Genomic DNA, 25,323 nt, shown 5'->3' with positions numbered 1-25,323 from the left:
AACAGACTTAAACTCTGTGTCAGACTTAGACGACTGGCCCAGCCGTCCGCTCTATGCGTTTCCCCCGATCGCGATGTTACCACAGGTATCAAGTGCATCAGGGAGAGCAAATGCTCTGTGCTCCTCGTTGCGCCGCTCTGGAGGAATCAAGTGTGGTTCTCAGAGCTGATGCAACTGACGAGCACGACCCCGTGGCCGATTCCGGTGAGGAAAGATATCCTCTCCCAGGCCAGGGGTGCGATCTGGCACCCGCGCCCCGACTTATGGGCCCTACATGCATGGGCCATCAACGGGTACACGCTGACCTCCCAGCGGCAGTGTTGAACACAATTACTCAGGCTAGAGCACCCTCTACGAGAAGGCTCTACGCCTCTAAATGGTCAGTGTTTTCTGGGAACAGACTTAGACTCTGTGTCAATGACAGCGCGGCTGACGTCACAGCGCGCGCTGCAGATTCAGCGCTCAGCAGCAGTTTTCAGGACCGGCAGCATTTTTCCTCTCAAACGTTTTCAGAGGATGCTGGGTCTTATGGCTTCGGCCTCGGCAGTGCTTCAACTGGGCTTGCTTTTCATGCACCCGCTGCAGCACTGGCTGAAAACGCGGGTCCCGTTGCGAGCATGGTCCGCCGGCCGCGTTCGCCTCAGGGTGACTCAGAACTGTGTCACAGCACTGAATCCCTGGAGGGCGGCAGACTGGTATCAGTCAGGAGTGGATCTGGGCATGACTTCGAGACGAAAAGTAATCTCGACAGACGCATCCAACTCAGGTTGGGGCGCCCTCTACGAGGGCAGACCAGTGTTTGGTCTGTGGGCAGCCTCAGAAAGGCGCCTACACATAAACTGTCTGGAGATGAAAGCGGTCGAAAATGCCTTGAGATACTTTCTCCCCCTCCTCAAAGGCCACAACGTGTTAGTCCGCACCGACAACATGTCTGTGGTATCATACATCAACCGCCAGGGCGGTCTCAGGTCACAGAGTCTTCACAAGCTGGCGGAACGCCTCCTCTTGTGGGCCCATCACAACCTGCGCTCACTGAGAGCATCGCATGTCCCTGGCTGCCAAAATGTGGGACCAGACATGCTGTCCAGGGACAACGTTCCCCCCGGGAATGGTCCCTGCATCCTCAGATAGCCCAGATACTATGGGACATCTTCGGCAGAGCGGATGTCGACCTCTTTGCGTCGACGGAGAACGCGCACTGCCCAGTATTCTTCACGAAACAGAGAGATGCGCTGGCCCACGACTGGCCCAGCCGTCCGCTCTATGCGTTTCCCCCGATCGCGATGTTACCACAGGTATCAAGTGCATCAGGGAGAGCAAATGCTCTGTGCTCCTCGTTGCGCCGCTCTGGAGGAATCAAGTGTGGTTCTCAGAGCTGATGCAACTGACGAGCACGACCCCGTGGCCAATTCCGGTGAGGAAAGATATCCTCTCCCAGGCCAGGGGTGCGATCTGGCACCCGCGCCCCGACTTATGGGCCCTACATGCATGGGCCATCAACGGGTACACGCTGACCTCCCAGCGGCAGTGTTGAACACAATTACTCAGGCTAGAGCACCCTCTACGAGAAGGCTCTACGCCTCTAAATGGTCAGTGTTTTCCGGCTGGTGCTCAGCCCGAAACTTAGACCCACAACGCTGTAGCGTTTCAGAGGTTCTCTCCTTTCTGCAAGAGCTTTTGGATGAGGGCAGGTCCCCCTCCACGCTCAAAGTGTATGTGGCGGCCATTGCTGCGTTTACAAAACCCTTGCATGGCCGGTCACTGGGTAGAAATGACTTCATTGTTAGGTTCCTAAGAGGAGCTAGGAGGTTAAATCCTCCCCGGCCCCCTCTGGTTCCAGCCTGGGACCTCTCCTTGGTCCTGGATGCCATGAAGGGCGAACCCTTCGAACCCCTTCAGTCTGTGGATTTGCGGTATCTTTCCCTGAAGACCGCTTTTCTCATGGCTCTCGCTTCAGTTAAGCGAGTGGGTGACCTTCACGCGCTCTCTGTGAGTGCTTCGTGCTTGGAGTTTGGGCCTAATGACTCTAAAGTCATCCTTAAACCGAGGCACGGTTATGTCCCCAAAGTGCTTTCCACTCCGTTCAGATCACAGATCATTTCACTGTCAGCTCTTCCGAGATCTGAAGGTGAGGACGATGTGAATTTTCTCTGCCCTGTCAGGGCGCTGAGAATATATGTCGAACGGTCTGATGCTTTCAGGCAGTCAGAGCAGCTCTTCGTTTCGTTTGGTGGCCGCGCTAAGGGCTTAGCCACATCGAAACAGAGCCTGTCCAGATGGATAGTTGACGCTATCGCTATGGCTTACAGGTCTAAGAACCTCCATTGCCCTCTGGGCGTCAGAGCGCACTCCACCAGAGGCATGGCCTCGTCATGGGCGTGGTCTCGCGGAGTCTCTCTCCATGATATTTGTATGTCGGCGGGCTGGGCCTCCCCGCCTACATTTATCAGGTTTTATAACCTGGAGGTGCCTGCCCTACAGGCTAAACTGTTGTCAGTCTAATATACTAGCTCTGTTCGCTCTCGCTGCAGATCGACACAGACTGTGTGTGGGTCGTGTTATACACAGGCTCCAGATCGACAGACCAGGTCTTCCTGTCTGTGATCGATTTTCACCTGCCCTTCGGGTTCAGGTGGCTGACAGGCAGTGCTATTCTGAGTTCAGCCCACAGATGTCCCTGGCTGTTCTACTGTATTAAGCACCCATTCCCACATTCTGGAATGCTTATCACTCCCTGGGCCCACCCCTCGTCGGCCCAGACATTACCACTTACGTTTGTACCCGGGCACATGCCCTTGGGAACGTGCATGTGGACCTTCTCTAGCACGCACGGCGTTTTACATTGGGTTCCCGTAGCGTAAGCTAGCTTACGCAACACGAGAGTACTCTCGTAAGAGAACGCTCTCGGTTACTAACGTAACCTCGGTTCTCTCTAGATGAGGGAACGAGTGTTGCGTAACCCTGCCGTGCTTGTGCTACTTCTGGTTCGCTTCAGATTGAAAAACCAGAGAACAACCTCACGGGCCTGCTTTTATAGCCTGTAGCCACGCCCATTCTGGCGGGACGTGACGCGCACGGGCGCCCGCGCCCTCATTGGTGCTTCGTCACGAGCAGGCCCTGGATAGGTTGCAGCAGTTGCTGCTGAGCAACCAATAGGCGCGCGAGTCGCTCTGCCTAGGTCTGCTTATGCAGCAATGCGTTTTAAATTAATGCAAAATTAAGGATAATTTTTGGCTTCAGTATTCTCGAGAAAAGGGTTTTTCCCGTAGCGTAAGCTAGCTTACGCAACACTCGTTCCCTCATCTAGAGAGAACCGAGGTTACGTTAGTAACCGAGAGCGTTTTACTGTATTGGGGGGTAAAACTGCAAATTTTTTACCAAGTTTTATCAGGGCTACAGCACTGATGGTGGAAATGTTCAATATATTCTCTATTGATTTGTTATATAGTAAGCTACTACTACTTTAGATCCTGCAGTGCATCTCATCCTCATGGACTGATTTGCCAGCTCTTGCTGTGAGATGTTACTTCCACCAAGACATTTGCAAGTTCTTGAACACATCTGTGGGGGGACTCATGGTTACACATGGTTTGGCACTGCAAGGACGACCAGCTGTCCTTCCCTTGTTCACATCTGCAGTCCTCATGTCTCCTGCAGCAGGACTGTGGCATGTTCATGCATGTGATCGAGACCCTGGCCATCTTTCTCCTAGTGTTTTTCAGAGTCAGTAGAAAGCTCTCTTTAGTGTCCCACATTATTGGAACTGGGACCATAATTGTTCACCGCCTGTAAACTGTTAGTGTCTTAAGGACTGGTCCACAGGTGCATGTCCAATAATTGTTTATGGTTCATTGAACAAGCATGAAAACAATTGTTTAAACACTTTTCAATGAAGATCTGTAAAACGTACGTGGATTTTACAAAATCATCTTTCAAAATACAGTATCCTGAAAAAGGGACATTTCTTATTTTGCAAAGTGTGTATTCAAAATATAGTCCCAGTCTCCCCACATGAATGGCAAATCACTGAACCCCAACTGAAGCTGAGCTTTGAGCTATGGCATTTGCGCAGGTGACGTTCAATTTGACTCTCTTTCAAAATAATAATTGAAAATGTGAACCTAATTTACATAAGAATTCAGACTCATTTGAGCTGAACTGTTCATTTCAAATAAATCATGCGGAAAACATGCGGAAGACAGCCCATATGCCGTTTGTCAAAGTAGCACTGAATAATTCTCCAATCGTGAGCAAATAGATTCTTCTCGGATGATCACTTGGCTAATACTGTCCCTGTCACATCGCAATTCGGAAGCTGGTCAGGAGGATTGAGGGCACAAAGAACTGAGCCAAAACAGACAGGCACTTGAGGAAAACTTCCTCCAGAGCCAACTAGAGACGTCAGAAGTCAAAGTCCTTCAGCTAAACAACAAGCCCTGCCACACAGAGTTTCAAACGCTGAACCTCTTTTAGATGCCCAGCAAAAGCCTGAACTTGAACCTTTCTATTTTAAGACATTTAGCACATACTCATTGGACAAAACTTTTATAGTGACCATAGTCATATATTCATATATCTATTGAGCTGTGAAGAGATATAAGGTGTCCTGGACAGCCTGCTTTGTGTCCAACATGCAATAAATGTCTCTCTCAAAAGTGACCTCTCAAAGCATAGAGTCTCAGCCTGGGTTTTCCTTTGCTTGTGCTGAAGTGCTCTAGAAACAAGCTTCCTTTTAGGGTTATCAAATACCATAAAGATTACTCCATTTTGTTGTAACAAACTTTGAGCGATGTGCCGTCAATTATTATTGCAGACAAGGTGAGTTTCTTTTTCCTGCATTCAAAATGTGATTATTTATTCATTTATTCAACTGATTCTTTCTTCCCCTTGTAAAAAAGAAGTGCACTTTAACTTATTATGGTAGCCTACTTATTATGGAAATTATAGTAGAGTATACTTAAGTGCGAACTGAATGTAAGGTTTTATTAAATGTATATTACATTGAAATTAGTTGAACATAAGACTGAAATTAGACTGCACACTGAAAAGTGTTTGGATTAGATTTGTTTTAAAACTGGACAAAAAGAAACGTTTCAGGGTTTTGAAGAAGCAAAAATGAAAGCAAAGACAAGTTAAACGAAGAAGAAATAATCAAGTTTCTATCTATATACACTATTTTCTAGGTCACAAATCAAATGTAAGCAAATTTGTGACATTGAGCGTGTGAACTCCTTTGAACAAAAAATAGATTTCCTTTCTTCTCTGGAGCATTTTCAAATCATGCTGGAATCATGCTTGGATCATCATGCATGGATCATCAGGTTTTGTACAAACTTGTGGAGTCTCATGCAAGTTTAAAGGATGCTGTCATTAATTAAAGGCGCAATAGGCGATTCTCTACAGAATTTTTTTTTGTTATGCTGGTTGAAAGTCTACTCATTTCCTGATAGCAATATATGTTAAGCGGTCTAAATGTAGGCCTATTTTTATGATATCCTCTGTGGAAGGTGTAGGACCATAAAATGTTCGTTCAATCATTGCACAGTCCGAATGAAATGATAACATGTGTTCCCTGTCAGTTAATGTATGTTTACATACCACTGAACAGCCTGCAGTGTTCACGCAGACATCATACGTCATCAGCGCGTTCACGTACACTGTGCAGACAGAGGAGAATGGCAGGCCACAGGCAAACAGTTGTTTACATTCATTATTGTAGTACTGTTACTCACTGTATACTGTAAAGTCTTCTCACAGTAAACGACACATGCTGTAATCCAATAACGTTGTCTCTGATCGACTCGCTTCTTGTCTGTGCTCGTTCACGTGTTTTGGAGGAGGCGTGGCTTTGGACGGCGATTTGTAGGGAGGGTGGGATTGTATGCTTTCAATGCTAGCAGGCTAAAGTTAGCATTTCAAAGATCACCGATTGCACCTTTAAAGTAATAGTTGGGCATAAAAAATACTAAGATACGTTAGTTCCCCAATTAAAATAAAGCATTAAATAAAAATAAAAAACTAGGGCATGAATTAAAGGGATAGTTCACCCGAAAATGCTCTTCCAAGCTTTATGATGGCAGTGAATGGCTGGTTTCTGTTTTGAAGTTCATCAAAGTGCATCCATCCATAATAAAAGTACGGCCTACGCAAGTCGAGAGAGTAACACTTGACGATAAATGATGTAAGAGTAGCGTAAGCTTTGACGCCTCTCGTAGTTCAAACAAACAGGGCTGGGCAGCAAGCTCAAGCTCCTCCGACATTTCTCTTTAAAAATTCTCGTTGACTTCTAATTTGTGAATGGTGTTTTGTTTTGCTCTTTCCTCTGCGCTTCCGCATTCGTCATTACGTTGTGCGTCAGGTCAAGGGTTACTCTTTCGCCGTAAATCGATGCGTATGGGCATCTGCCGGCTGCTCGTTTTTTTAGACGATAAAAATATGTATATTTTTCTTACACGAACGCATCGCTTCGCTTCAGAAGGCCTTTATTAACCCCCCAGAGCCGTGTGGAGCACTTTTATCATGGATGGATGCACTTTGATGAACTTCAAAACAGAAAGCATCCATTCACTGCCATTATAAAGCTTGGAAGAGCCAGGACGTTTTTTTTATATAATTCCGATTGTATTTGTCTGAAAGAAGAATGTCATATACACATGGCTTGAGGGTGAGTAAATCATGGGGCTAATTTTCAATTTTTGGTGAACTATGTAGACTATTGTTCTTGCTGGTGAACGACTACGTAGTGCGATTGCATTAATAGTGAAATATTACACACTGACAGTTCCAGTTATAGTGCATAGAGAAAAGACTGTGACGGTACTTTAAAGGTCATCCATCTCACTATAAGTAGGAGGGGATTGTGTGGAGAGAGTTAGGAGAGATAATCTGTATGTGTATATGTAGCATTTCTCTTCATTGCTTTATAGTCAGATTGCTCCACGCCACCACATCTGCTTGAGAAGGAGGAACTGAGAGGCAGGACAGTCATGAGTAGCCTACCAGTCCTTTAGGAATACTCCTCTGAGATACACTTTCAACAAGATTTTGCTCAGGTATGTTTGCTTTTCTTTCATCTTGTCTATCCAAGAATGAAATATAATTTTTAGACATTGTTTGTTCTTGCAAAAAATAAAGGTGCGGTTTTTCTATAATGTACATAACACTAAGGCAGACAAAAAAAAAAAAAAAAAAAAAAAAAAAATCCAAGATTCTCATTTTGCCTAAAATGTAAACATTACATTGTAAATAGAAATGTTAACATTTTTACTCAGAATTAATTCTGCTTTAGACTGCAGTTGTTTGTTATTGTAAGAAGCTTTTTGTCATACAAATTACAAATATTGATTAACATGAAATATAAGTTGATGTGTATGTGCTCATCTTATTTGTTTATTAATCCTAGTTTATTGATATATGTTTACAGTGTAAATTAGACAGTTCCGATTTATTTACTATAAGTGTCAACTACTGCAATTCTTATTAGATTATTAACTATATTAATTACAGATGTGATAACAATAACATTTAAACATCTGCCACCAAAAGTGTTTATCTAGGCTCATGTATTTCCAATCAATTTATTTACAACATAAACAAAAATGCATTCCTGCTTAGGGGAGTCTCTTATTATAATAATTTTTTTTATCATATAATTCAAACACTTTTTCTAATGACTTATCATTGGTTATTCTTACAAATGCTGTTCATTATGTTTAAAAATGTGTGTATGCATTTATTGATAGATCTTTGTGTTCTGTTCTGCACTAGTTGTACTCCTACAACATAAAGTTGAAAGTGACATCATGTTTTCTAAGAAGCAAAATATCAAATAATGTAAAATGGTACAACTGAAAACAAAGGAGGAAAAAGGTTGACTTTAAAGGTTTTTTAGCCAATCAAAACTTCTAAAGACTATTAAACAATAATAACCTTAACGTCTCCAGCAGTGGTCCTGAAAACCTCTTAGACAGACTGTCTTAATTATTACAGTGATAACCAGAAAAACAAACATTTTTAAGCAGCCACTCCTGAACAAACTAAAAGTGTGTAAGAACAGGGACTGAACTATGGAAATTAGATCTCCAGAAGCACCACAGATTAAACATCTCATACCATGAATTAATGTGTTTATTCAGTTTTGTTTGGGTCTGTTTACTGTTCTTTTAAATGAAAAGTACACAAGAGACATAGTTGTTACTGTTCAGAATATACACAGTGAGAGTGGGCGACACTATCGCACAGCTGTAGCGTACATGCTGTGGAACAACGGTATTCACTCCAAAGACACGCAGGACTGGGGTCTGACTGACTCTGCGAAACTCTATCAATTTGCTGTGTTTTATGTTCACATTAACTGACTACCTCCCAATCAAATGGTAGACTTTTAGAGGTGAATATGAGATAGAATATAAATTATAATATTAAATATACAGTGGGGAGAACAAGTATTTGATACACTTCCCACTTACAAAGCATGTAGAAGTCTGTAATTTTTATCATAGGTACTCTTCAACTGTGAGTGACGTGACGGAATCTAAAACAAAAATCCAGAAAATAACATTGTATGATTTTTAAGTAATTAATTTGCATTTTATTGCATCACATAAGTATTTGATACATCAGAAAAGCAGAACTTAATATTTGGTACAGAAACCTTTGTTTGCAATTACAGAGATCATACGTTTCCTGTAGTTCTTGACCAGGTTTGCACACACTACAGCAGGGATTTTGGCCCACTCCTCCATACAGACCTTCTCCAGATCTTTCAGGTTTCGGGGCTGTCGCTGGGCAATACGGACTTTCAGCTCCCTCCCAAGATTTTCTATTGGGTTCAGGTCTGGAGACTGGCTAGGCCACTCCAGGACCTTGAGATGCTTCTTACGGAGCCACTCCTTGGTTGCCCTGGCTGTGTGTTTCGGGTCGTTGTCATGCTGGAAGACCCAGCCACGACCCATCTTCAATGCTCTTACTGAGGGAAGGAGGTTGTTGGCCAAGATCTCGCGATACATGGCCCCATCCATCCTCCCCTCAATACCGTGCAGTCGTCCTGTCCCCTTTGCAGAAAAGCATCCCCAAAGAATGGACATGTGCTGGCTTGAGCAGGGGGACCTTGCGTGCGTTGCAGGATTTTAATCCATGACGGCGTAGTGTGTTACTAATGGTTTTCTTTGAGACTGTGGTCCCAGCTCTCTTCAGGTCATTGACCAGGTCCTGCCGTGTAGTTCTGGGCTGATCCCTCACCTTCCTCATGATCATTGATGCCCCACGAGGTGAGATCTTGCATGGTGCCCCAGACCGAGGGAGATTGACCGTCATCTTGAACTTCTTCCATTTTCTAATAATTGCGCCAACAGTTGTGGCCTTCTCACCAAGCTGCTGGCCTATTGTCCTGTAGCCCATCCCAGCCTTGTGCAGGTCCACAGTTTTATCCCTGATGTCCTTACACAGCTCTCCGGTCTTGGCCATTGTGGAGAGGTTGGAGTCTGTTTGTTTGATTGAGTGTGTGTGGACAGGTGTCTTTTATACACGAGTTCAAACAGGTGCAGTTAATACAGGTAATGAGTGGAGAACAGGAGGGCTTCTTAAAGAAAAACTAACAGGTCTGTGAGAGCCGGAATTCTTACTGGTTGGTAGGTGATCAAATACTTATGTCATGCAATAAAATGCAAAGTAATTATTTAAAAATCATACAATGTCATTTTCTGGATTTTTGTTTTAGATTCCGTCTCTCACAGTTGAAGCGACAGACCTCTACATGCTTTGTAAGTGGGAAAACCTGCAAAATCGGCAGTGTATCAAAAACTTGTTCTCCCCACTGTATAAACAATGTGTGTGTTATACAGTTGTAATCAAAATTATTCAACCTCCATTGCAAATCAGATTTATTGGCAAAATTGACAGACTGTTTGCAATGAACAAATCAATAATTTAAATAGCTCAGTGATTTCCCCAAATTCAACTGAAAATGCAACTTTTAATGACTTCTGCGGTCTTCAGCCCCCTGAATAAAATCCCTCACAACGGCACAAATCTGCAAAACAGGTGTTGTCTCAAGCACACCTGATGCAACTAATCAAGGGCTTCATTAGTTGCACCAGGTGTGCTTGAGCTAGAACACATGAAATATCTGAACTAGCTAGGTTTGTTGAGTGTCATGTTTGACTGCATGTTAGAAAAATGGCTAAGTCAAAATAATGGTCCAAAAAGTAAAGAGTAGTGTTGCTTTCGTCAACGAAAATTATGACGAAATATTGTCGTCAACGAACCGTTATCACCTGACGAAAACGAGACGAGACGAGTAAATGCTGGTCATGTGACGATGACTAAAATACATGTATAATGCAATATCGTTGACGAATAAAAACGAGACTAAATGTGATTTACAAAATAAAAAACTATGCTAAAATGTCTCTTCATTTTCGTTGACCAAAACTAGACGAGACGAAATGTTATAACGTCACGACGAATGAGAGAGTTGTGCGTGAACCTATTGTCGGCTTTAAATTCTGGTTTGCGATCTGGTCACCCGATTATCAGCGAATTTAAGAATATTACTCCATTAGTTATTCTATTAAAATGTCTCTTTGATATTTGACACATTCATAATCATTACTTTTGCCGGTTCTTTGTGACAGCTGTAGGCTATGTTATTGGCAGCGTCACCCGCGGTTACATGAACGCGTCACCGCATCAGCACCAGAACATGGAGATTTTATTTTAGAGAATAATCGCACAACCTATTCGATATTCTATAATTAAATAAACTAATCGAATATCCAAAAATCGTGACTCATCCCTGCATGGAATCTCTTGTTTCTTTTCCCAAATCTTCACTCACGTCTCACCCATTTTCTAAAAGGATTATAAACGTTTCTTCATTGGTTCGCTTTTAATTAGGCCTATTATATTCGTATTCTTTACTGTGGTAAAGTAGAAAAACGCTGTAGGACAGATAGCCTACATTTGTACTTGCATGTCAAATTCTTTTTAACACAGTTTGTGCTTGTTATTAGACATGGCAAGGCGCGTCAAATTTAGTTGTAAAGCGCGCTTCACACGCGCGGGTGATTTTTAGTTTCACTTTCTCTGGCAGCGCAATCTCAAACATAGCCTAAATACCTTGCCCTTGTGGAGGATAAAATTCGCTCTTCAGACCAATTTACATCAAGTAGAAAACACGAAGATATCATAAAGAGATCGATGGTCTCTTTCCTGCTCGTGTCCCACATCCCTCTCAGAGCGCAGAGTATAGGCTATATCACGCGTCTTTGTGTGGAAATATAAAATGAGTTTTTTGTTTTGTTTTGTTTTTAAATAACCCCCCAACCACCGCCGGTAGTTGGTCCATTACCGTGGTAAAAAAAAAAAAAAAAAAAAACTGCCACCGTCACAGCCAAAGCTAAATATACTAAATATAATAAGATAACCTTGTTTGAAATTCTATATTGACTGGGTTAAATAGAATTGCATTACTAAAAAGAGACTAAAATACAATTTTCATTGACTAAAACTAGACTAAAATGTCATCAGTTTTCGTCGACTAAAACTAGACTAAAATGTCATCAGTTTTCGTTGACTAAAACTAGACTAAAATGTCATCAGTTTTCGTCGACTAAAACTTGACTAGACTAAAAAGAGTATGAACGTGACTAAAACTAATAAAAACTAAAATGACAGCTTGACACAAAGACTAGACTAAAATTAAAACAGGCCGCCAAAAACAACACTAGTAAAGAGAAGATATCATTGCCCTTCACACACACACACACACACACACACACACACACAAAAAATAGTGAAGGCACTAAAAGTTCCTAGAGACACTATTGGAAGCTTAGTTCGCAAGTTTAAAGTTAAAGGAACAGTGGTTACACTACCTGGACAGGGCAGATAAAGGAAGCTATCAACGGCTAATGCATTGCCAAAGCACATGCCAGAGCTCCAAGACGTACACCACTACTGACTCAAAAGCTCAAGAAAAGTGCTAAAAATCATATAAATAAGCCACAGAAGTTTTGGGATTCTGTTCTAGGGAGCGATGAAACAAAACTGGAACTTTTCAGTTTGGATCAGCGGTATGTCTGGAGGAAGAAGAATGAAGCATATGCTGAAAAGAACACTGCCTACAGTTAAGGATGGTGAGGCTCGGTGATGCTCTGGGGCTGCTTTGCATCCTCTGGCACTGGAAACCTGCAGCGTGTGGAAGGCAAGATGGATTTATTGAAGTATCGGGAAATCCTAGGAGAAAACATCTATACCGTCAGTGAGGAAGCTGAAGCTTGGGCGTCATTGGACCTTCCTTTACAGTGGCCATCACAGTCACCTGACTTGAACCCCATAGAAAATCTCTGGTGGATTTGAAGAAGGCGGTTGCAGCAGGTTAACACAAGAATATTACTGGACTGAAGGCCATTGCTCATGAGGAATAGGCTAAAATTCCTCAAACGCTGCTGGTGTCTGGTTATACATCTCATTTATAGCAGGTCATAAAAACAATAGGGTGTTCTTCTAAATAAAGATGCTCGCCATGAAGGGGGGTTGAATAATTTTGAGACTGCAAAAGTCCTTAAAGTTACATTTTTTGTTGAATTTGGGGAAAACACTTGAAACATTTGTTTTGTTGAGCTATTTCAATGACTTTTGTTTGATTGGTTCATTGCAAACAGCTGAAAGTCTGTAAATGTTGCCAATAAACCTGATTTGCAATGGGGGTTGAATAATTTTTATTACAACTATTATATTTAATAATGTATAATTAATAATTGATTAATACCTTTAATGATTTAATAGGTATTAATGACTTTAAAAAAAAAATTACTTGACCTGTAATTGATATAGTATATAATAATAATTAAAACCCCTTTAACCCTGTCTGTCTTTGTTGTAACCTCTGCAGGTGATTTCCTCCTGGTAACCAATGATCCAGTTCAACTGCTCCTCTCCAGACTCCCTCTACGCGGCTGTGAATGCATCATGGTGCTCCGCCAAAGAGGAAGAATGTCAAAACAGAACAGTGAACCAGTCAGACCTCTGTCTGAGCCTCGCCGCTTACCTGGAGAAGTACCTCGGCCCTTGCCGTTCACCCTTCTTCCTGCCCATGTGTGTCATCTACCTGTTCATCTTCCTAGTTGGCGTGCTGGGCAACGGTCTGACTTGTATTGTCATTGCCCGTCACCGTGTTATGCGCACAACGACAAACTACTACCTGTTCAGCTTGGCCATTTCTGACCTCCTCGTGCTGTTGCTCGGCCTCCCTCTGGAGCTTTACGAGCTCTGGAGCAACTACCCTTTTCTGTTTGGCTTTGCTGGCTGCTACTTCAAAACCTGCCTGTTTGAGACGGTCTGCTTTGCCTCTGTGCTCAACGTGACTGCTTTGAGTGCTGAGCGCTACAGAGCAGTGGTGCATCCCCTGCAAGCCAAACACACGGCCACGCATGCTCATGCCAAGCGCGTTATCCTCGTGTTGTGGGCCGTCTCTCTGTTGTGTGCCTTGCCCAATACCAGTCTGCATGGCGTGGAAACGTTAAGGCCCCGTTTTGGACTCACTTTCCCAGATTCGGGGGTGTGTACCGTGGTGCATGATAGATGGATCTACAACTTGCTGGTGCAAGTGACAGCGCTGCTGTTCTTCGTGCTGCCAATGCTGACCATCACTGTGCTGTATGTGCTGATCGGCCTGCAGCTGCATCGGGAAAGGGAGTGTTTCGATTCTAAGATTGGGCTCAATCAGGATGGGGTGAATCAGAGGGCACGTCATCGGCAAGTCACAAAAATGCTCTGTGAGTCCCGTTCCAGTGCTTACCTCTGCTGTTGGTATCTGTATGCCAGTAACAGTTAGATTCAACACGAAACAGCATTCACAGTTTTCATAATGTGACATGTTTCCAAATGAAAAAGGATATTCATTCTGAAACAAAATCTAGGGGACTTTAATTAGGATTTTATAATTATATATTTGGGCTTGATTGGAGGATGAAAAGTTGGGATGAAGTAAGAAAGGATTGAAAAGTACAGTGTAAAAACTGTGAACTTGTAATTGTTACCTTAACCTTAAGGAGCTACTTATGTACCTCATATAACTCAATTACGTTTGTAAAGTTACTTTCAAAAGTAATGTGTTACAATATTGCGTTACTTCCTAAAAAAAAAGTAAACTAATTTTGTTACTTTGCTACTTTTTATGGAAAGTAATGTTACATTACTTTTGCGTTTCCTTTTCTCACGCAGAAGTTCAACACTCTTACTTCAGCAATAAACACAAAACAAAAATTAAACAAATATGACATTTAACTAAAGTCATTTTTGCATATTGGTATGGTTGTGTTGGATCATTGAAGGTCAGTAGCAAAGACATTGGGTAATAAAGTGAGATTAAATACATAAAGTAGCCTATTTATCTGTGTTATTTATGTTACAGATTTGCGTAATATTCTGACATTGACTTTGACATAGAACTCAATAACCATCATGTTTACTCACAACACCTCTGCATCTTACTCATGATTTCTCTCAGAAGAGCTGTCAGTCAATAAATGGGAAAACAAAGTTGCGTTACTTATTTGAAAAAGTTTGATATTTTGTTGTGAATTTAATTTTGTTTTAAATTAACGGGTTACTTTACTAGTTATTTGGGGGGGGGGGGGGGGGGGAGTAATCTGATTACCTAACGCAATATTGTAACACATTACTTTCGAAAGTAACTTTCCCCAACGCTGATGTTATTGATATTGTATGAAAAAAGAATGTTAACCCATTACAAAATTCATCAGTGTTGGCAGTGAAAGATTGTTAATAAGAAAGTTCCAGAGTTCATTAATCAAACTGAAAAGCTCAAGTATTCTTTTCTAAATTGTATTTTTTTTTTTAAAGAAAGAAATAGTCAAATCCTGCTCTTTTAGTCATGGCACATTCTTGTCCTGTGCGTAGGGTTTTACAGTTGAGGAAACCTCATGGACCTTTGTTGAGAATAATTTGTCCTGATAAACAGAAAATACTCATCTGTGCTTTATCAGCCTCTTGTCATGTTATTGTAAATACAAAGGGGATCTGATTTAGGAATAGCGTCAGTCTACATCTGGCTTATTGTAATAGCTGGTCAGCACTTACTCTGTGTGGCCATCCTCAAAAAATATCAACATATACTTTGATTCTGAGATACAAACAAAATACTCCAGATCTAGTCAAGAACATAAATACTGTCAGTAGCACAGACGCGTGCCAAGAGTAACAGTTTGTTTTATAGATTTAAACACATTCTAAGTGTATCTGGACACTTCAAATGTGCGAAATGTGAATGATGACAATGTGCAAACAATGACATTTTCTCAGAACTAACGTCACTTTCCGTATTAACTGGTGTTTCGGTGATTTTTAGTGGATGTATGCAGTCAATTCTCCTCAAGTTCACACACACTGATAAAAATGATTCTGTGGTGAAGTATATACTTTTATTTTATATATTAAAAAAAAAAACATATTATGTAATATATACTGAATAAGTTCAGGCAAGAATAAAAATTAAAAAAAAAGTCAACATTAGTACTCAATTGAAGCTTGTAGAAATTAAAGCATAAATATTTTTATAAAATTTAATTTGTAAAACCTACTCAACTTTCTGATACTGGTGTTCCCATCATGCACTGGGGCATGAATAATTAATAATGTTTCATTTTTCACAGTTTTCCAGCTGGTTTTTCAGTTGCTACTCAAAATGACACATTCATAGTAAAAAATTATCCAACAAAAGTTACTGTTATTGTGTATTTTGTACCAATTATTGAGGTCTGTGTTCGGGTGGGTACCATATTACTTCTATTAGATGTGTTGTCTATATACACAATATCTACAGTATATTTTGGATGTTCTAAGTAAACATACACTGTAAAAGCATGCTAAATCCACTGTTATATTGTTTGAGTAAAATGTATGCTGGAACAGAATTTTGCAAAGGAAACTTCAACTACGTAGAAAATGAAATTACTCAACAAACTTTAACTGGTCAAGTTAAAGTTACTTTTTTTCTGTGTTAATTTAACTTAACTCAGTTAAGTACATTTTACTTAATTCCATAATGTGAAATTTACGTAAAAAATTTGCGTGCAAAAGAAAAATGAAGTAAATTTGACTTTTTTTCCGTGCAGGTAAAGTTCATCGCATTAACTAAAATGATCCACTAACGTTTGAGAGCCACAATATATTATAATGCAATGTAATGTAATATGATTAAACTATAATAATCATTTATAATACTCTTTTCTCTGTTTTAACATCTCACAGGTGCATTGGTGATTGTGTTTGGAATCTGCTGGGCTCCTTTTCACATTGATCGTGTCATGTGGAGCTACATTAATGACTGGACTGCAGAGAACCACCTTGTCTTTGAGTATGTGCATCTTCTCTCTGGTGTCTTCTTCTACTTGAGTTCAGTGGTCAATCCCATCCTCTATAACCTCATGTCTTCACGCTTCAGAGAAATGTTCCGTGAGGTGGTGTGTCAAAAAGACCATCGTCAGCTCTCAATAAGTAAGGTCACATTACGTAGTGTTGTTTCTGCTTCTTTTTCTGCCTCCAATTCTGTCTCATATTCTGTCAAATTCAACCCTCGTGGCCAGCCACAGACTCTCTAGATAGAAAATACAGGGGATTCTGTTCAAGTTATTTGATCCAAATACTATATCAGTTGCGCTGTCAAAGTATTCAATATATAGTCTATTTTGTAATAAAAACATAAAGCAGCAATAACATTAGTAAGCGCATTTACACGCTAAATTGCTTTTATTGACTATGCCTTATAACCTGATGGAATGAAAAATCATGTACACTATATCGTTCAAAAATTTGGGGTTAGACTTTTTGTGTTTTTGAAAGAAGTCTCTTATGTTCACCAAGGCTGCATTATAGTTTGATCAAAAATACAGTAAAAACAGTAAGATTAAACAGATTAAATAAGATTAACAGTAAGATCAAATTGACCAAATTTTCCATTTTAAAATGTAATTTATTCCTGAATTTTCAGCATCATTACTCCAGTCTTCAGTGTCACATGATCCTTCAGAAATCAAACTATGATGATTTGCAGTTCAAGAAAAATGTATTGTTATTATCATGGTTGAAAACAGTTGTGCTGCTTAATATTTATTGTGGAAACCTTTTTTCAGGATTCTTTGATAAATAGAACGTTCAAAAGAACATAATTTATTGGAAATAGAAATATTTTCCAAACATTATTCCTGTACTGACTTCTGATCAATTTAATGCATCCTTGTTGAATAAATGTAGGCTATTCATTTCTTTTAACAACAACAACAATAAAAAAAATCTTTCTGGCTCCAATGTTTTTATACAAAACAGTATAATTTCAAATCTCATATAAAACATATTTTCTTGCATTGCTGAATTTTTTGAAGAAGTAGATTTTTGAATGTAATCAGTGTTTCATTGTGTATGTAAACTCACTTTGTGAGAACATCAAATATAATCTGATTTAATGTAAAAAAAAAAAAAAAAAAAAAAAAAAAATTTATATCGAGTAATTTACAGATTTTCACAAGAAATTGGTAATGAAAGTAGTCAGTGCTGTAGTTGCTATAGATGCCGCTGTGTCTCGAGACTAAACTGAGTTCGAGTCTTGGCTCACGGTCCTCTTGCTTTCTCAATGTTTCCTGTCTCTCCTCCTACTGTCCTGTCTTATAGAAGCCAAAAAATATAACTTTAAAAGAAATTGGTCAGTTAGTGCGTATATTTCTTCTCCGCCAACGAAAATAGTTCCAAAAGAAGCCAACGCATCAAGTTTTGCGTGTCACCAGGCAACAGCACAAAGACTGAAAGCCGGACTGGAACCACGTATACGAGTGGAGCGGAGTTTGATTGCCCATTTCCCACTGAAAAACACTGATACTCTGACTTCCAAATAAAACTGCTGCTGGCTCCAGTCAAATGTGCTCGGCTTTCACTCAGCATTGCACAAAGAGGCTGGAAACACTGTGGAGTGAGTGACACATAGCCAGTCAAATTATTAAATTATATTAACGTTTCTATATAGATATAAAGTTGGTGGATGAAGTTACGCCACATTCATTGAAAAAAATATGTTTTTTTGTTTTTTTTTAAGGATTCTTTGAATAATACAAGGTTCAAAACAACTGCATTTCTGTCATGGCAACTCTCTGAGTGTTTGGCATGGTAATGGAAATGACAATGTTGATATGTTGCTATATAGCGTACATGAATTACCTGTAGCAGATCTATACAGGTGGAGCTGGGGAAGGTGGAGGGTTTCTGAAAGCGCGCTTCATTGGCTCATTGGCTACTGATACAGCAGGAACCAATCAGCTGTGCCCTATAGAGATGATGTGATTGCAAGCAGAGTTAAGAAGCCCGAGCCATGCAGAACTTTATATATATTTGAAATATAAATCTTTTTTTATCAATTGAATGCATCCTTGTAGAATAATAAATCATGTCTTGTTAAATACAGTTGCATATGCATACAGCAATTTTAAATCTTGAATGATTACAGTAACTAAGTAAGTTTCCAATCATTCTTACTGATAAAAATCTACTTTACATTATTTTGGACTTTGGAATGTAATGATGACGGGATTGTCCAACACTGTGATGAGGTTATAGACAGTTTTTCATTATATATGTTTATATTTCTAATAAGTTGTGTTCTACAACTTCTGTTCTGTAGGAATATAGTAATCATAGTGAATTTGAAATATTCAAAATATATTCTATATATGAATGATTTACTAAAAATGAGCTATAGATTGTGATTGTGATTTCGCAGATGTCTGTACAGTGAATTGTTGTATGTGCATGAGGTAACGTGTCTTTACTCAAGGGTGAACTGCTGAAACCTTCACCTATTTACTTTACCATCTTTTTCTATATGCTTCTACACAGAGCCCAATACATCAATCTAAGATAATAAAAAAGTGCTTGTATTTCATTGATTATAGTCCCCAGAGAATTTGTCAATTGCATAATGTGCTAAATAATATTTTTGGGGAAGCTAAATATCCCAAATGGCCAAATCTGGAGGGCAAGTACAAAATACTTCATTAGTTGATTTCATAGGCTGTTGTTTAGTTCCTGTTTGTACATGCTTTTTCATATTGTTTGCATTTTTATTAAATAAATATAAATTCACTTGTATTCCAACATGGCAACCTACATGTATATTTTAATAATGTTTTAACTATTCCCGTAAATACTTGTTTCTATTCATTTCAGATTAACTTCATGTTGAACTTTTGGCTAAAACACTTTCTAAGAATATGGGTGACACTTTCATTTGTTAACATTAGTTAACATGAACTAGCAATGAACAATACTTCTACAGCATTTATTAATCTTACTTAATGTTAATCTCAACATTTACTAACACATTACTAAGATCGAAAGTTGTACCTGGTAACTTTAGTTCATGTTGTGAACTAAATATATTTTATTTTACTGCATTTATTTAATCAAAAATACAGTAAAAACTGTAGCATTTATTAACAAATGTTAATAAATGCTATAAGAATAAATCACTCATTGTTAGTTCATGCATTAACTAATGTTAACAAATGAGACCTTATTGTAAAGTGTTAACAAAATATGTATAAAATAAATATTTTAACAGCATGCTCCTTTAAAAATCATTGAAAAGCTGTCAGTGTCACTCCTTTATCTATTAAAGTACTGATCGTATTAAAATGTTTATATTGTTTACATGGAGTTTCTTTCTTTTTTATAACATGCTATGAAATATGAAATATCTCTGTCTGACATTCCCTATAGGATAGTTAAATCAAGATTGTAATTCGATACATTGCGAGTATAATTCATCCATTTAAAATATCTATAGTCTTATTACAAATACCTTCATTTCAGATTAAAATGCAAGATAATGAGACGAAACAACACAAGACATTATATTTTATTTTCAGATTGTGGAGCATCTTTAGAAGTTAATACGTATGTAGCTAACACAGATTTAAAGAAATTGCTCTTCTGGCATTTTGTTGTTTAAAAAAATTATATATAAAAAAATTCAGTTTACTGTACATCTTGATTTTTAAAAAAAGTTAGATTATTTTAATCTAAATCAATTGAAATCATTTTAAGGCATCCTGTGTCCCTCTTAGAAGTGCGCTGATGCCCCCTAGTGAGTCGTGTGTTGATAACCACTGTTTTAGATGCTCAATGTGAGCTTAAAAGGCACAGTATTGTAGCACAATATCAGAGATATTTGTAAGAAAAAAATAATGTTTTATTGTTGGGTGGAATTATTCTTCCACCACTACACATAAAAAGGCAGAAAACCGATAGTACAATGTCTATATACTACATTTCTGAAGTCACGATGCATCACTCTACAGCACATACAGCCACAGTTGTAGGTCCACTGATCAGGTCCACTGATCAGAAGTAGTACATGTAAACACAAGACTTAAAAACAGACAACAGCCCTTAAACCACCGAACCAAATAACAAAATATATCATCTTATTAATAAACTTCACTAGAGAAAAAAATGTCTGCCAGAAAACCTTTATTAAAGCAGACTTCTGAGTAGAATTAAATTACACAGATGTCTTGGTGTCTTTTTTGGAGATCTCCTTTTTAGCAGCGTACTTCCTCTCGAACTGCGCCACATCAAACTTCCTCTTGCAGCCAGCATAATTCATAAAGCGAATTTTCCCAAAGATGGGCCTCTCTGCCCAGCCCTGGTCATGGATGCCACAGATGGACCACATGCATCCTGTGAAGAATATTAAAGAACCAGTCATTTATATAATTACGTATGAAGACATTTTGGAAAGACTAATGACACCGTTAAAAAATTTGAGGTTAATGTTTTTGAGAGAACAGTTTCTAATGCTCATCAAAGCTGCATTTATTAATGCAGAATCAAAAATCATTTATTATTCATTTATTAATCATTTATTAATCAAAAATACAGTAAAAACAGTAATACTGTGAAATATTATTATAATTCAAAATAACTGTTTTTTTTTTATATATTTAAAAATATATTTTATTCCTGTGACGCAAAGCTGAACTTTCAGCATCATTAATCTCTTCAGTGTCACATGATCCTTCAGAAATCATTCTGATTTCCTGCTCAAGAAACATTTATTAATATTATTAATGTTGAAAACAGTTGTGCTGCTTAATATTTAAGTGGAAACCGTGATACTTTGTTTTAAGGATTATTTGATGTAAAGAAAGTAATAATAAAAAAACAGCATTTATTTGAATGCTGAATACAAATCTTTTGTGGCATTATAAAAGTCTTTACTGTCAGTTTTGATTCATAAAAAAAAAATGCCTTTATAATTTATTGTAAGACAATATTTGAAGCAGCTAGAGCAAACAAAACATCATTATGCCTCTCACCCACGTATCCATTGGGATCGCAGCCGTCTAAAGACAAACGGTCATTCAGATATATAGCGATAGAGAGGGCTTCTTCAGGGGATGCAGTCCATTCCAGGATCTTCTTTGCCCAGTACATGCGCAGGAACCCATGCATCTTCCCTTCTGACACCAGCTGACGCTACAACAGACCAGCAACATTCACTGGTTTTGCCATTACAACAGTGATTATAAAACAACCAAAAAGGGCACTTGAATTAAAGCGTAGAGTAAAACTGTTGTTTAGTTACCTGAGCGGCGTTCCACAGCGGATCGTGGGTCTTGCCGTTCTCCAGCTGCGCTTTTGTGTAAAGGTACTGTCTGCTGTCCTTAGAGTGCTCCTGCAAAGTCTTCTTCGCCCAATCGTACGCACCTGTGCAGAGAAGTATTTAAACAAAGGCCAAGACAGTCTTGACATCTGTGTGACTGAAGCGAGTGACGGAGCAGCACTCACCTGAAACATCATCATATTTGTGGTTGTAGAAGCAGAAGTTGTCAGCGAGCTCCCTGCGCACCACCAGTTCCTCAGTAAAAGACGCCACGGACTCACTGGCGTTCTTTTCTCGCTTGACCTGCCTCACGACGCGCTGAGCAGACAGCTGACCTTCAGGAGAAAACATGCCATACACACTCATTATAACCTCTTAACTGCATCTAGATGACATCGGAAGCCATTTACTTTAATTACATAAACAAAAGAAAAACACACAGACTGACCGGTGTGGAGCCAGGGGGAGAGATGGCTGAGGGCGTCACAGTTGGGATTGTTCCTGTGGGTGGCAAATAAACGCAGGCGTTGATCAATGAAGGACTCCAACATGGCCATGCCAGCAGAGGTGCCAGGCTGAGCCCAGTCCACCTCGCCAACCCCACGGTCCACCTCAAGAGACGACAGCACCTCCTCCCAGTCTATCGGCTGAAACAGAGGGATTTTGACATGAAGAAGATGGGAAACACCCTGATAAGTAGAATGAGGATTTACTGTCTCATGCATTTGAGAATGGCAGCAATAAACAATGCACACACACACACACACACACACACACAAAAAGGAAAAGGAAAACCTGATTTCCCCCATTCAGTTTGACTATACAACAACAACAGTAACATAAGAAAGAATATTACTGTTGTTATTGTTATTAGCGTTATATATATATATATATATATATATATATATATATATAAAAAAAAATTATAATATGTGGTGTTATTATCATTTAATTATTAATAATAAATTCATTAATAATATTAATATTTAAATTATAATTACACAAATGAAAGATTATATTACCACTGTTTATATTTTAGTGTAAAATAAATAATTATATATTATATACGCATTTTTAAATCCTTATTATTGTTGTTGTTATTTTTATTGTTATTGAATTAATTATTATTCATAATAATTGCATTAATAATAATACAGTAGTCATCATTTGAAGTGGATCAAAACCTTTCATTAAAGTTATACATGAATTTTGAACAATACCCGTTCTTGTCTTAGGATAACTGATGAACTTTTTTGATCCACTTCAAATGGTAGTATACAGTAATAATAATCAGTAACACCAGTTAACAATAATATTTATTATTATTATTATTCAAAATAATATTTGTATTATTATTTAAATTATAAACAAATGTGCCAAATAAAAAATGAGTATTAAATAATAATAACAATTATGTATTGTTACATTATGTATTTTTTGAAAACGTAGCTATTTTTTCCTCAGATTTACGCAATTCATGTCATAATTCATGTCAGAAAATACAGAAATTCATATAAATATGGAAAAATCACATCTCTGCTACAACTACTATAGAATTCTTCACCAAACCTTTGCTGTTTGAGAAGCGGCGTGTGGATGCGTGTCCACGAGCGGAATCTCTGTAAGGAATTCTGGGAGAAGTTTAGTGATTTTGCCCCGTATTGTCCTGGCTCCATATTCCAGCTTCTCAGATGCTTCCCAGCACGGCACCACATTATGTGCATCAACCTGGATTTAAAGTGGTATGAAAAAGTAGCATGGTTTCAAATCAGTGTGCACTGGGAGAAATGAGCATTACAGTAGTGATGATGACACGGCATGCAAGTGCACAAGACAATAAAGCTAAACTGGCACACCTGAATGAAAGGGATGTCAGACGGAAGGTGTTTCTTAACAGTCTCAATCCACTGGAGGGGGATCCGGAGAGGGTTAAAGTCAGTGACAACTGCTCCAAAGTTACATTTTTTAACAAAGGTTGGCAGATTTTGTCCAGGTTCCCCGGACAGCAGATGGAACTGAATATCCAGGCTTTTGCATTCCTGTAACAAGAGACATTACATTTTATTAAAATACCACACATTAAATCTCACTTACAAAGTCTGCGTCCCCAGCCAATCAGAAACACCGACCAGTCCCAAGCCAGAAACTCCTTGCAAGACCCAGACAGATGCAAATGATATCTCTAATTTGAGTGCAATATATTTGTACCTTTGCCACTTCTTGCAGTCCTTTTAGCATAAAGGCGTACTGTCTATAAGCTGCATCCAAATACCGAGGCACCAAGCAGAAGCAGATGTGCAGAGGAAGTTTCTCATCCAAGGCCAGCAGCTGAGCATAGATCAGTGCCCAGTTATCTGCAACACAAACAGCATAAGTGTGTACACTGCTGCTCAAAAGTTTGGGGTCAATAAGATTTTTTGAAAGAAATGACTGCTTTTATTCAGCAAAAATGCATTAAACTGATCAAAAGTGACAGTAAAGACTATCATGGTATAAAAGATTTCTATTTTAAATTAATTTCTGAAAATTAAATGGTTTCCAGAAAAATATTACGTTTTCAAAATAGACAATAATAAGAATGTTTCTTGAGCAGCAAATCATCATTTCAGATTCAGAATGATTTCTGAAGAATCACGGCACTGAAGACTGGAGTAATGATGCTGAAAATTCAGCTTTGCCATTACAGGAATAAATATATTAAAATATGAAACAGTTCTTTTACATTGTAATAATATTTCACATTACGTGTTACTGTATTCTGGTCAAATAAATGCATTCGTGAGAATAAGAGACTTTCAAAAACATTAGACCTCTAGGCTAGGCTATCTTTTGAACGCAAGTGTAACTGACTCTTTCTCTGTGTTTTACCTTGGACTCTTTGGTCGCGAGACATCCAGTAGAGGACCCCATCGGAGCCCTGTTTGATTTTCTGGGTGCTTGATAGGTAGCGGAGGCGCTTTTTGTTGAACTCGCACCCCTTTGCGTCTCTGCGGAGCTCAGACACTTCCTCCAGCAGCCAGCCGGACTCTCTCCCTCTCTCTCCTGCGGGCTTCGGCTGTTTCCCACCGGACTCTCTCCCTCTCTCTCCTGCGGGCTTCGGCTGTTTCCCCCCGGCGCTCGCGGACTCTCTCTGGCGCTTCAGGCTGCGCTTGTTTACAGACATGCTGCTGATGTAATGTTGTGGAGTTGTGTTTGACTCGCTGATGGCTCGGAGGAGCAGCGCTATTCTGCTGTATCTGATGGACAAGCACGTAGAAAACAAACTACACATACATACACAGAGAGACGTCAGGTAAAAACAGCAAGGTAATTTGCATGTGATGGACGATGCATTACGAAAATAGAACCTAACAGAAAAACCTAACAAATGAAACAAACGGCAAATTCTGTAGCCTGCACCCTTTCCCTCACGTGTAGATAGTTTTGTAACACCAGAAACACCGCTCATTGACCAATGACTGTCATTGGGGCGGGGCTTACGCGTCTGCATTTCCAACCATTCATTTTTAGTTGGGTAACATTAGCATTACGAAAATAAAAATATGTATCTACATTTATATATTTGTGCGTTCACGTCATGCCGTAATTATTTATATTTTGTATATATATATTAAATACAAAATATATATTATTGTATTGTATATAAT

General features: G+C 39.2%; 2 protein-coding genes across 2 annotated transcripts; one reads left to right on the top strand and one right to left on the bottom strand.

Annotated features, from left to right (window-relative positions):
- Positions 1–4,719: 4,719 nt before the first annotated feature.
- Positions 4,720–19,174, top strand: nmur1b (neuromedin U receptor 1b). Its single transcript, XM_082173820.1, has 5 exons — positions 4,720–4,818; positions 6,927–7,052; positions 12,896–13,778; positions 16,276–16,521; positions 17,764–19,174. Exons 3-5 carry the CDS (start codon positions 12,917–12,919, stop codon positions 17,910–17,912), a joined length of 1,257 nt encoding a protein of 418 aa, XP_082029946.1. The 5' UTR covers positions 4,720–4,818; positions 6,927–7,052; positions 12,896–12,916; the 3' UTR covers positions 17,913–19,174.
- Positions 19,175–20,246: 1,072 nt separating this feature from the next.
- On the bottom strand, positions 20,247–25,098 carry cpdp (CPD photolyase). The gene is made up of 9 exons (XM_082171812.1): positions 24,545–25,098; positions 23,885–24,030; positions 23,533–23,715; positions 23,246–23,404; positions 22,125–22,323; positions 21,862–22,011; positions 21,659–21,780; positions 21,390–21,549; positions 20,247–20,751 (listed from the first exon to the last, which is right to left on the bottom strand). The coding sequence occupies exons 1-9, from the start codon at positions 24,945–24,947 to the stop codon at positions 20,573–20,575; spliced, it is 1,701 nt and encodes a 566-aa protein (XP_082027938.1). The 5' UTR covers positions 24,948–25,098; the 3' UTR covers positions 20,247–20,572.
- Between the last annotated feature and the right edge of the window lie 225 nt (positions 25,099–25,323).

This window comes from Leuciscus leuciscus (genome assembly GCF_965113295.1).
Source record: "Leuciscus leuciscus genome assembly, chromosome: 6".
Lineage (NCBI taxonomy): Eukaryota > Metazoa > Chordata > Actinopteri > Cypriniformes > Leuciscidae > Leuciscus > Leuciscus leuciscus.
The sequence above is the reverse complement of the archived record's forward strand: the minus strand, read 5'-3'. Positions and strand labels throughout refer to the sequence as shown.

What these genes read in the sequence shown, in the direction of transcription:
- cpdp (XM_082171812.1), bottom strand. Translation starts at nt 24,947, where the DNA reads ATGTGTAGTTTGTTTTCTACGTGCTTGTCCATCAGATACAGCAGAATA. An exon ending in TCGCGACCAAAGAGTCCAAG is followed by an intron (nt 24,031 to 24,544) that starts GTAAAACACAGA and finishes TTTGTGTTGCAG; the next exon opens with ATAACTGGGCACTGATCTAT. An exon ending in CTCCCCCTGGCTCCACACCG is followed by an intron (nt 22,012 to 22,124) that starts GTCAGTCTGTGT and finishes TTTCTCCTGAAG; the next exon opens with GTCAGCTGTCTGCTCAGCGC.
- nmur1b (XM_082173820.1), top strand. Translation starts at nt 12,917, where the DNA reads ATGATCCAGTTCAACTGCTCCTCTCCAGACTCCCTCTACGCGGCTGTG. An exon ending in GCAAGTCACAAAAATGCTCT is followed by an intron (nt 13,779 to 16,275) that starts GTGAGTCCCGTT and finishes AACATCTCACAG; the next exon opens with GTGCATTGGTGATTGTGTTT. An exon ending in CCATCGTCAGCTCTCAATAA is followed by an intron (nt 16,522 to 17,763) that starts GTAAGGTCACAT and finishes CAACGAAAATAG; the next exon opens with TTCCAAAAGAAGCCAACGCA.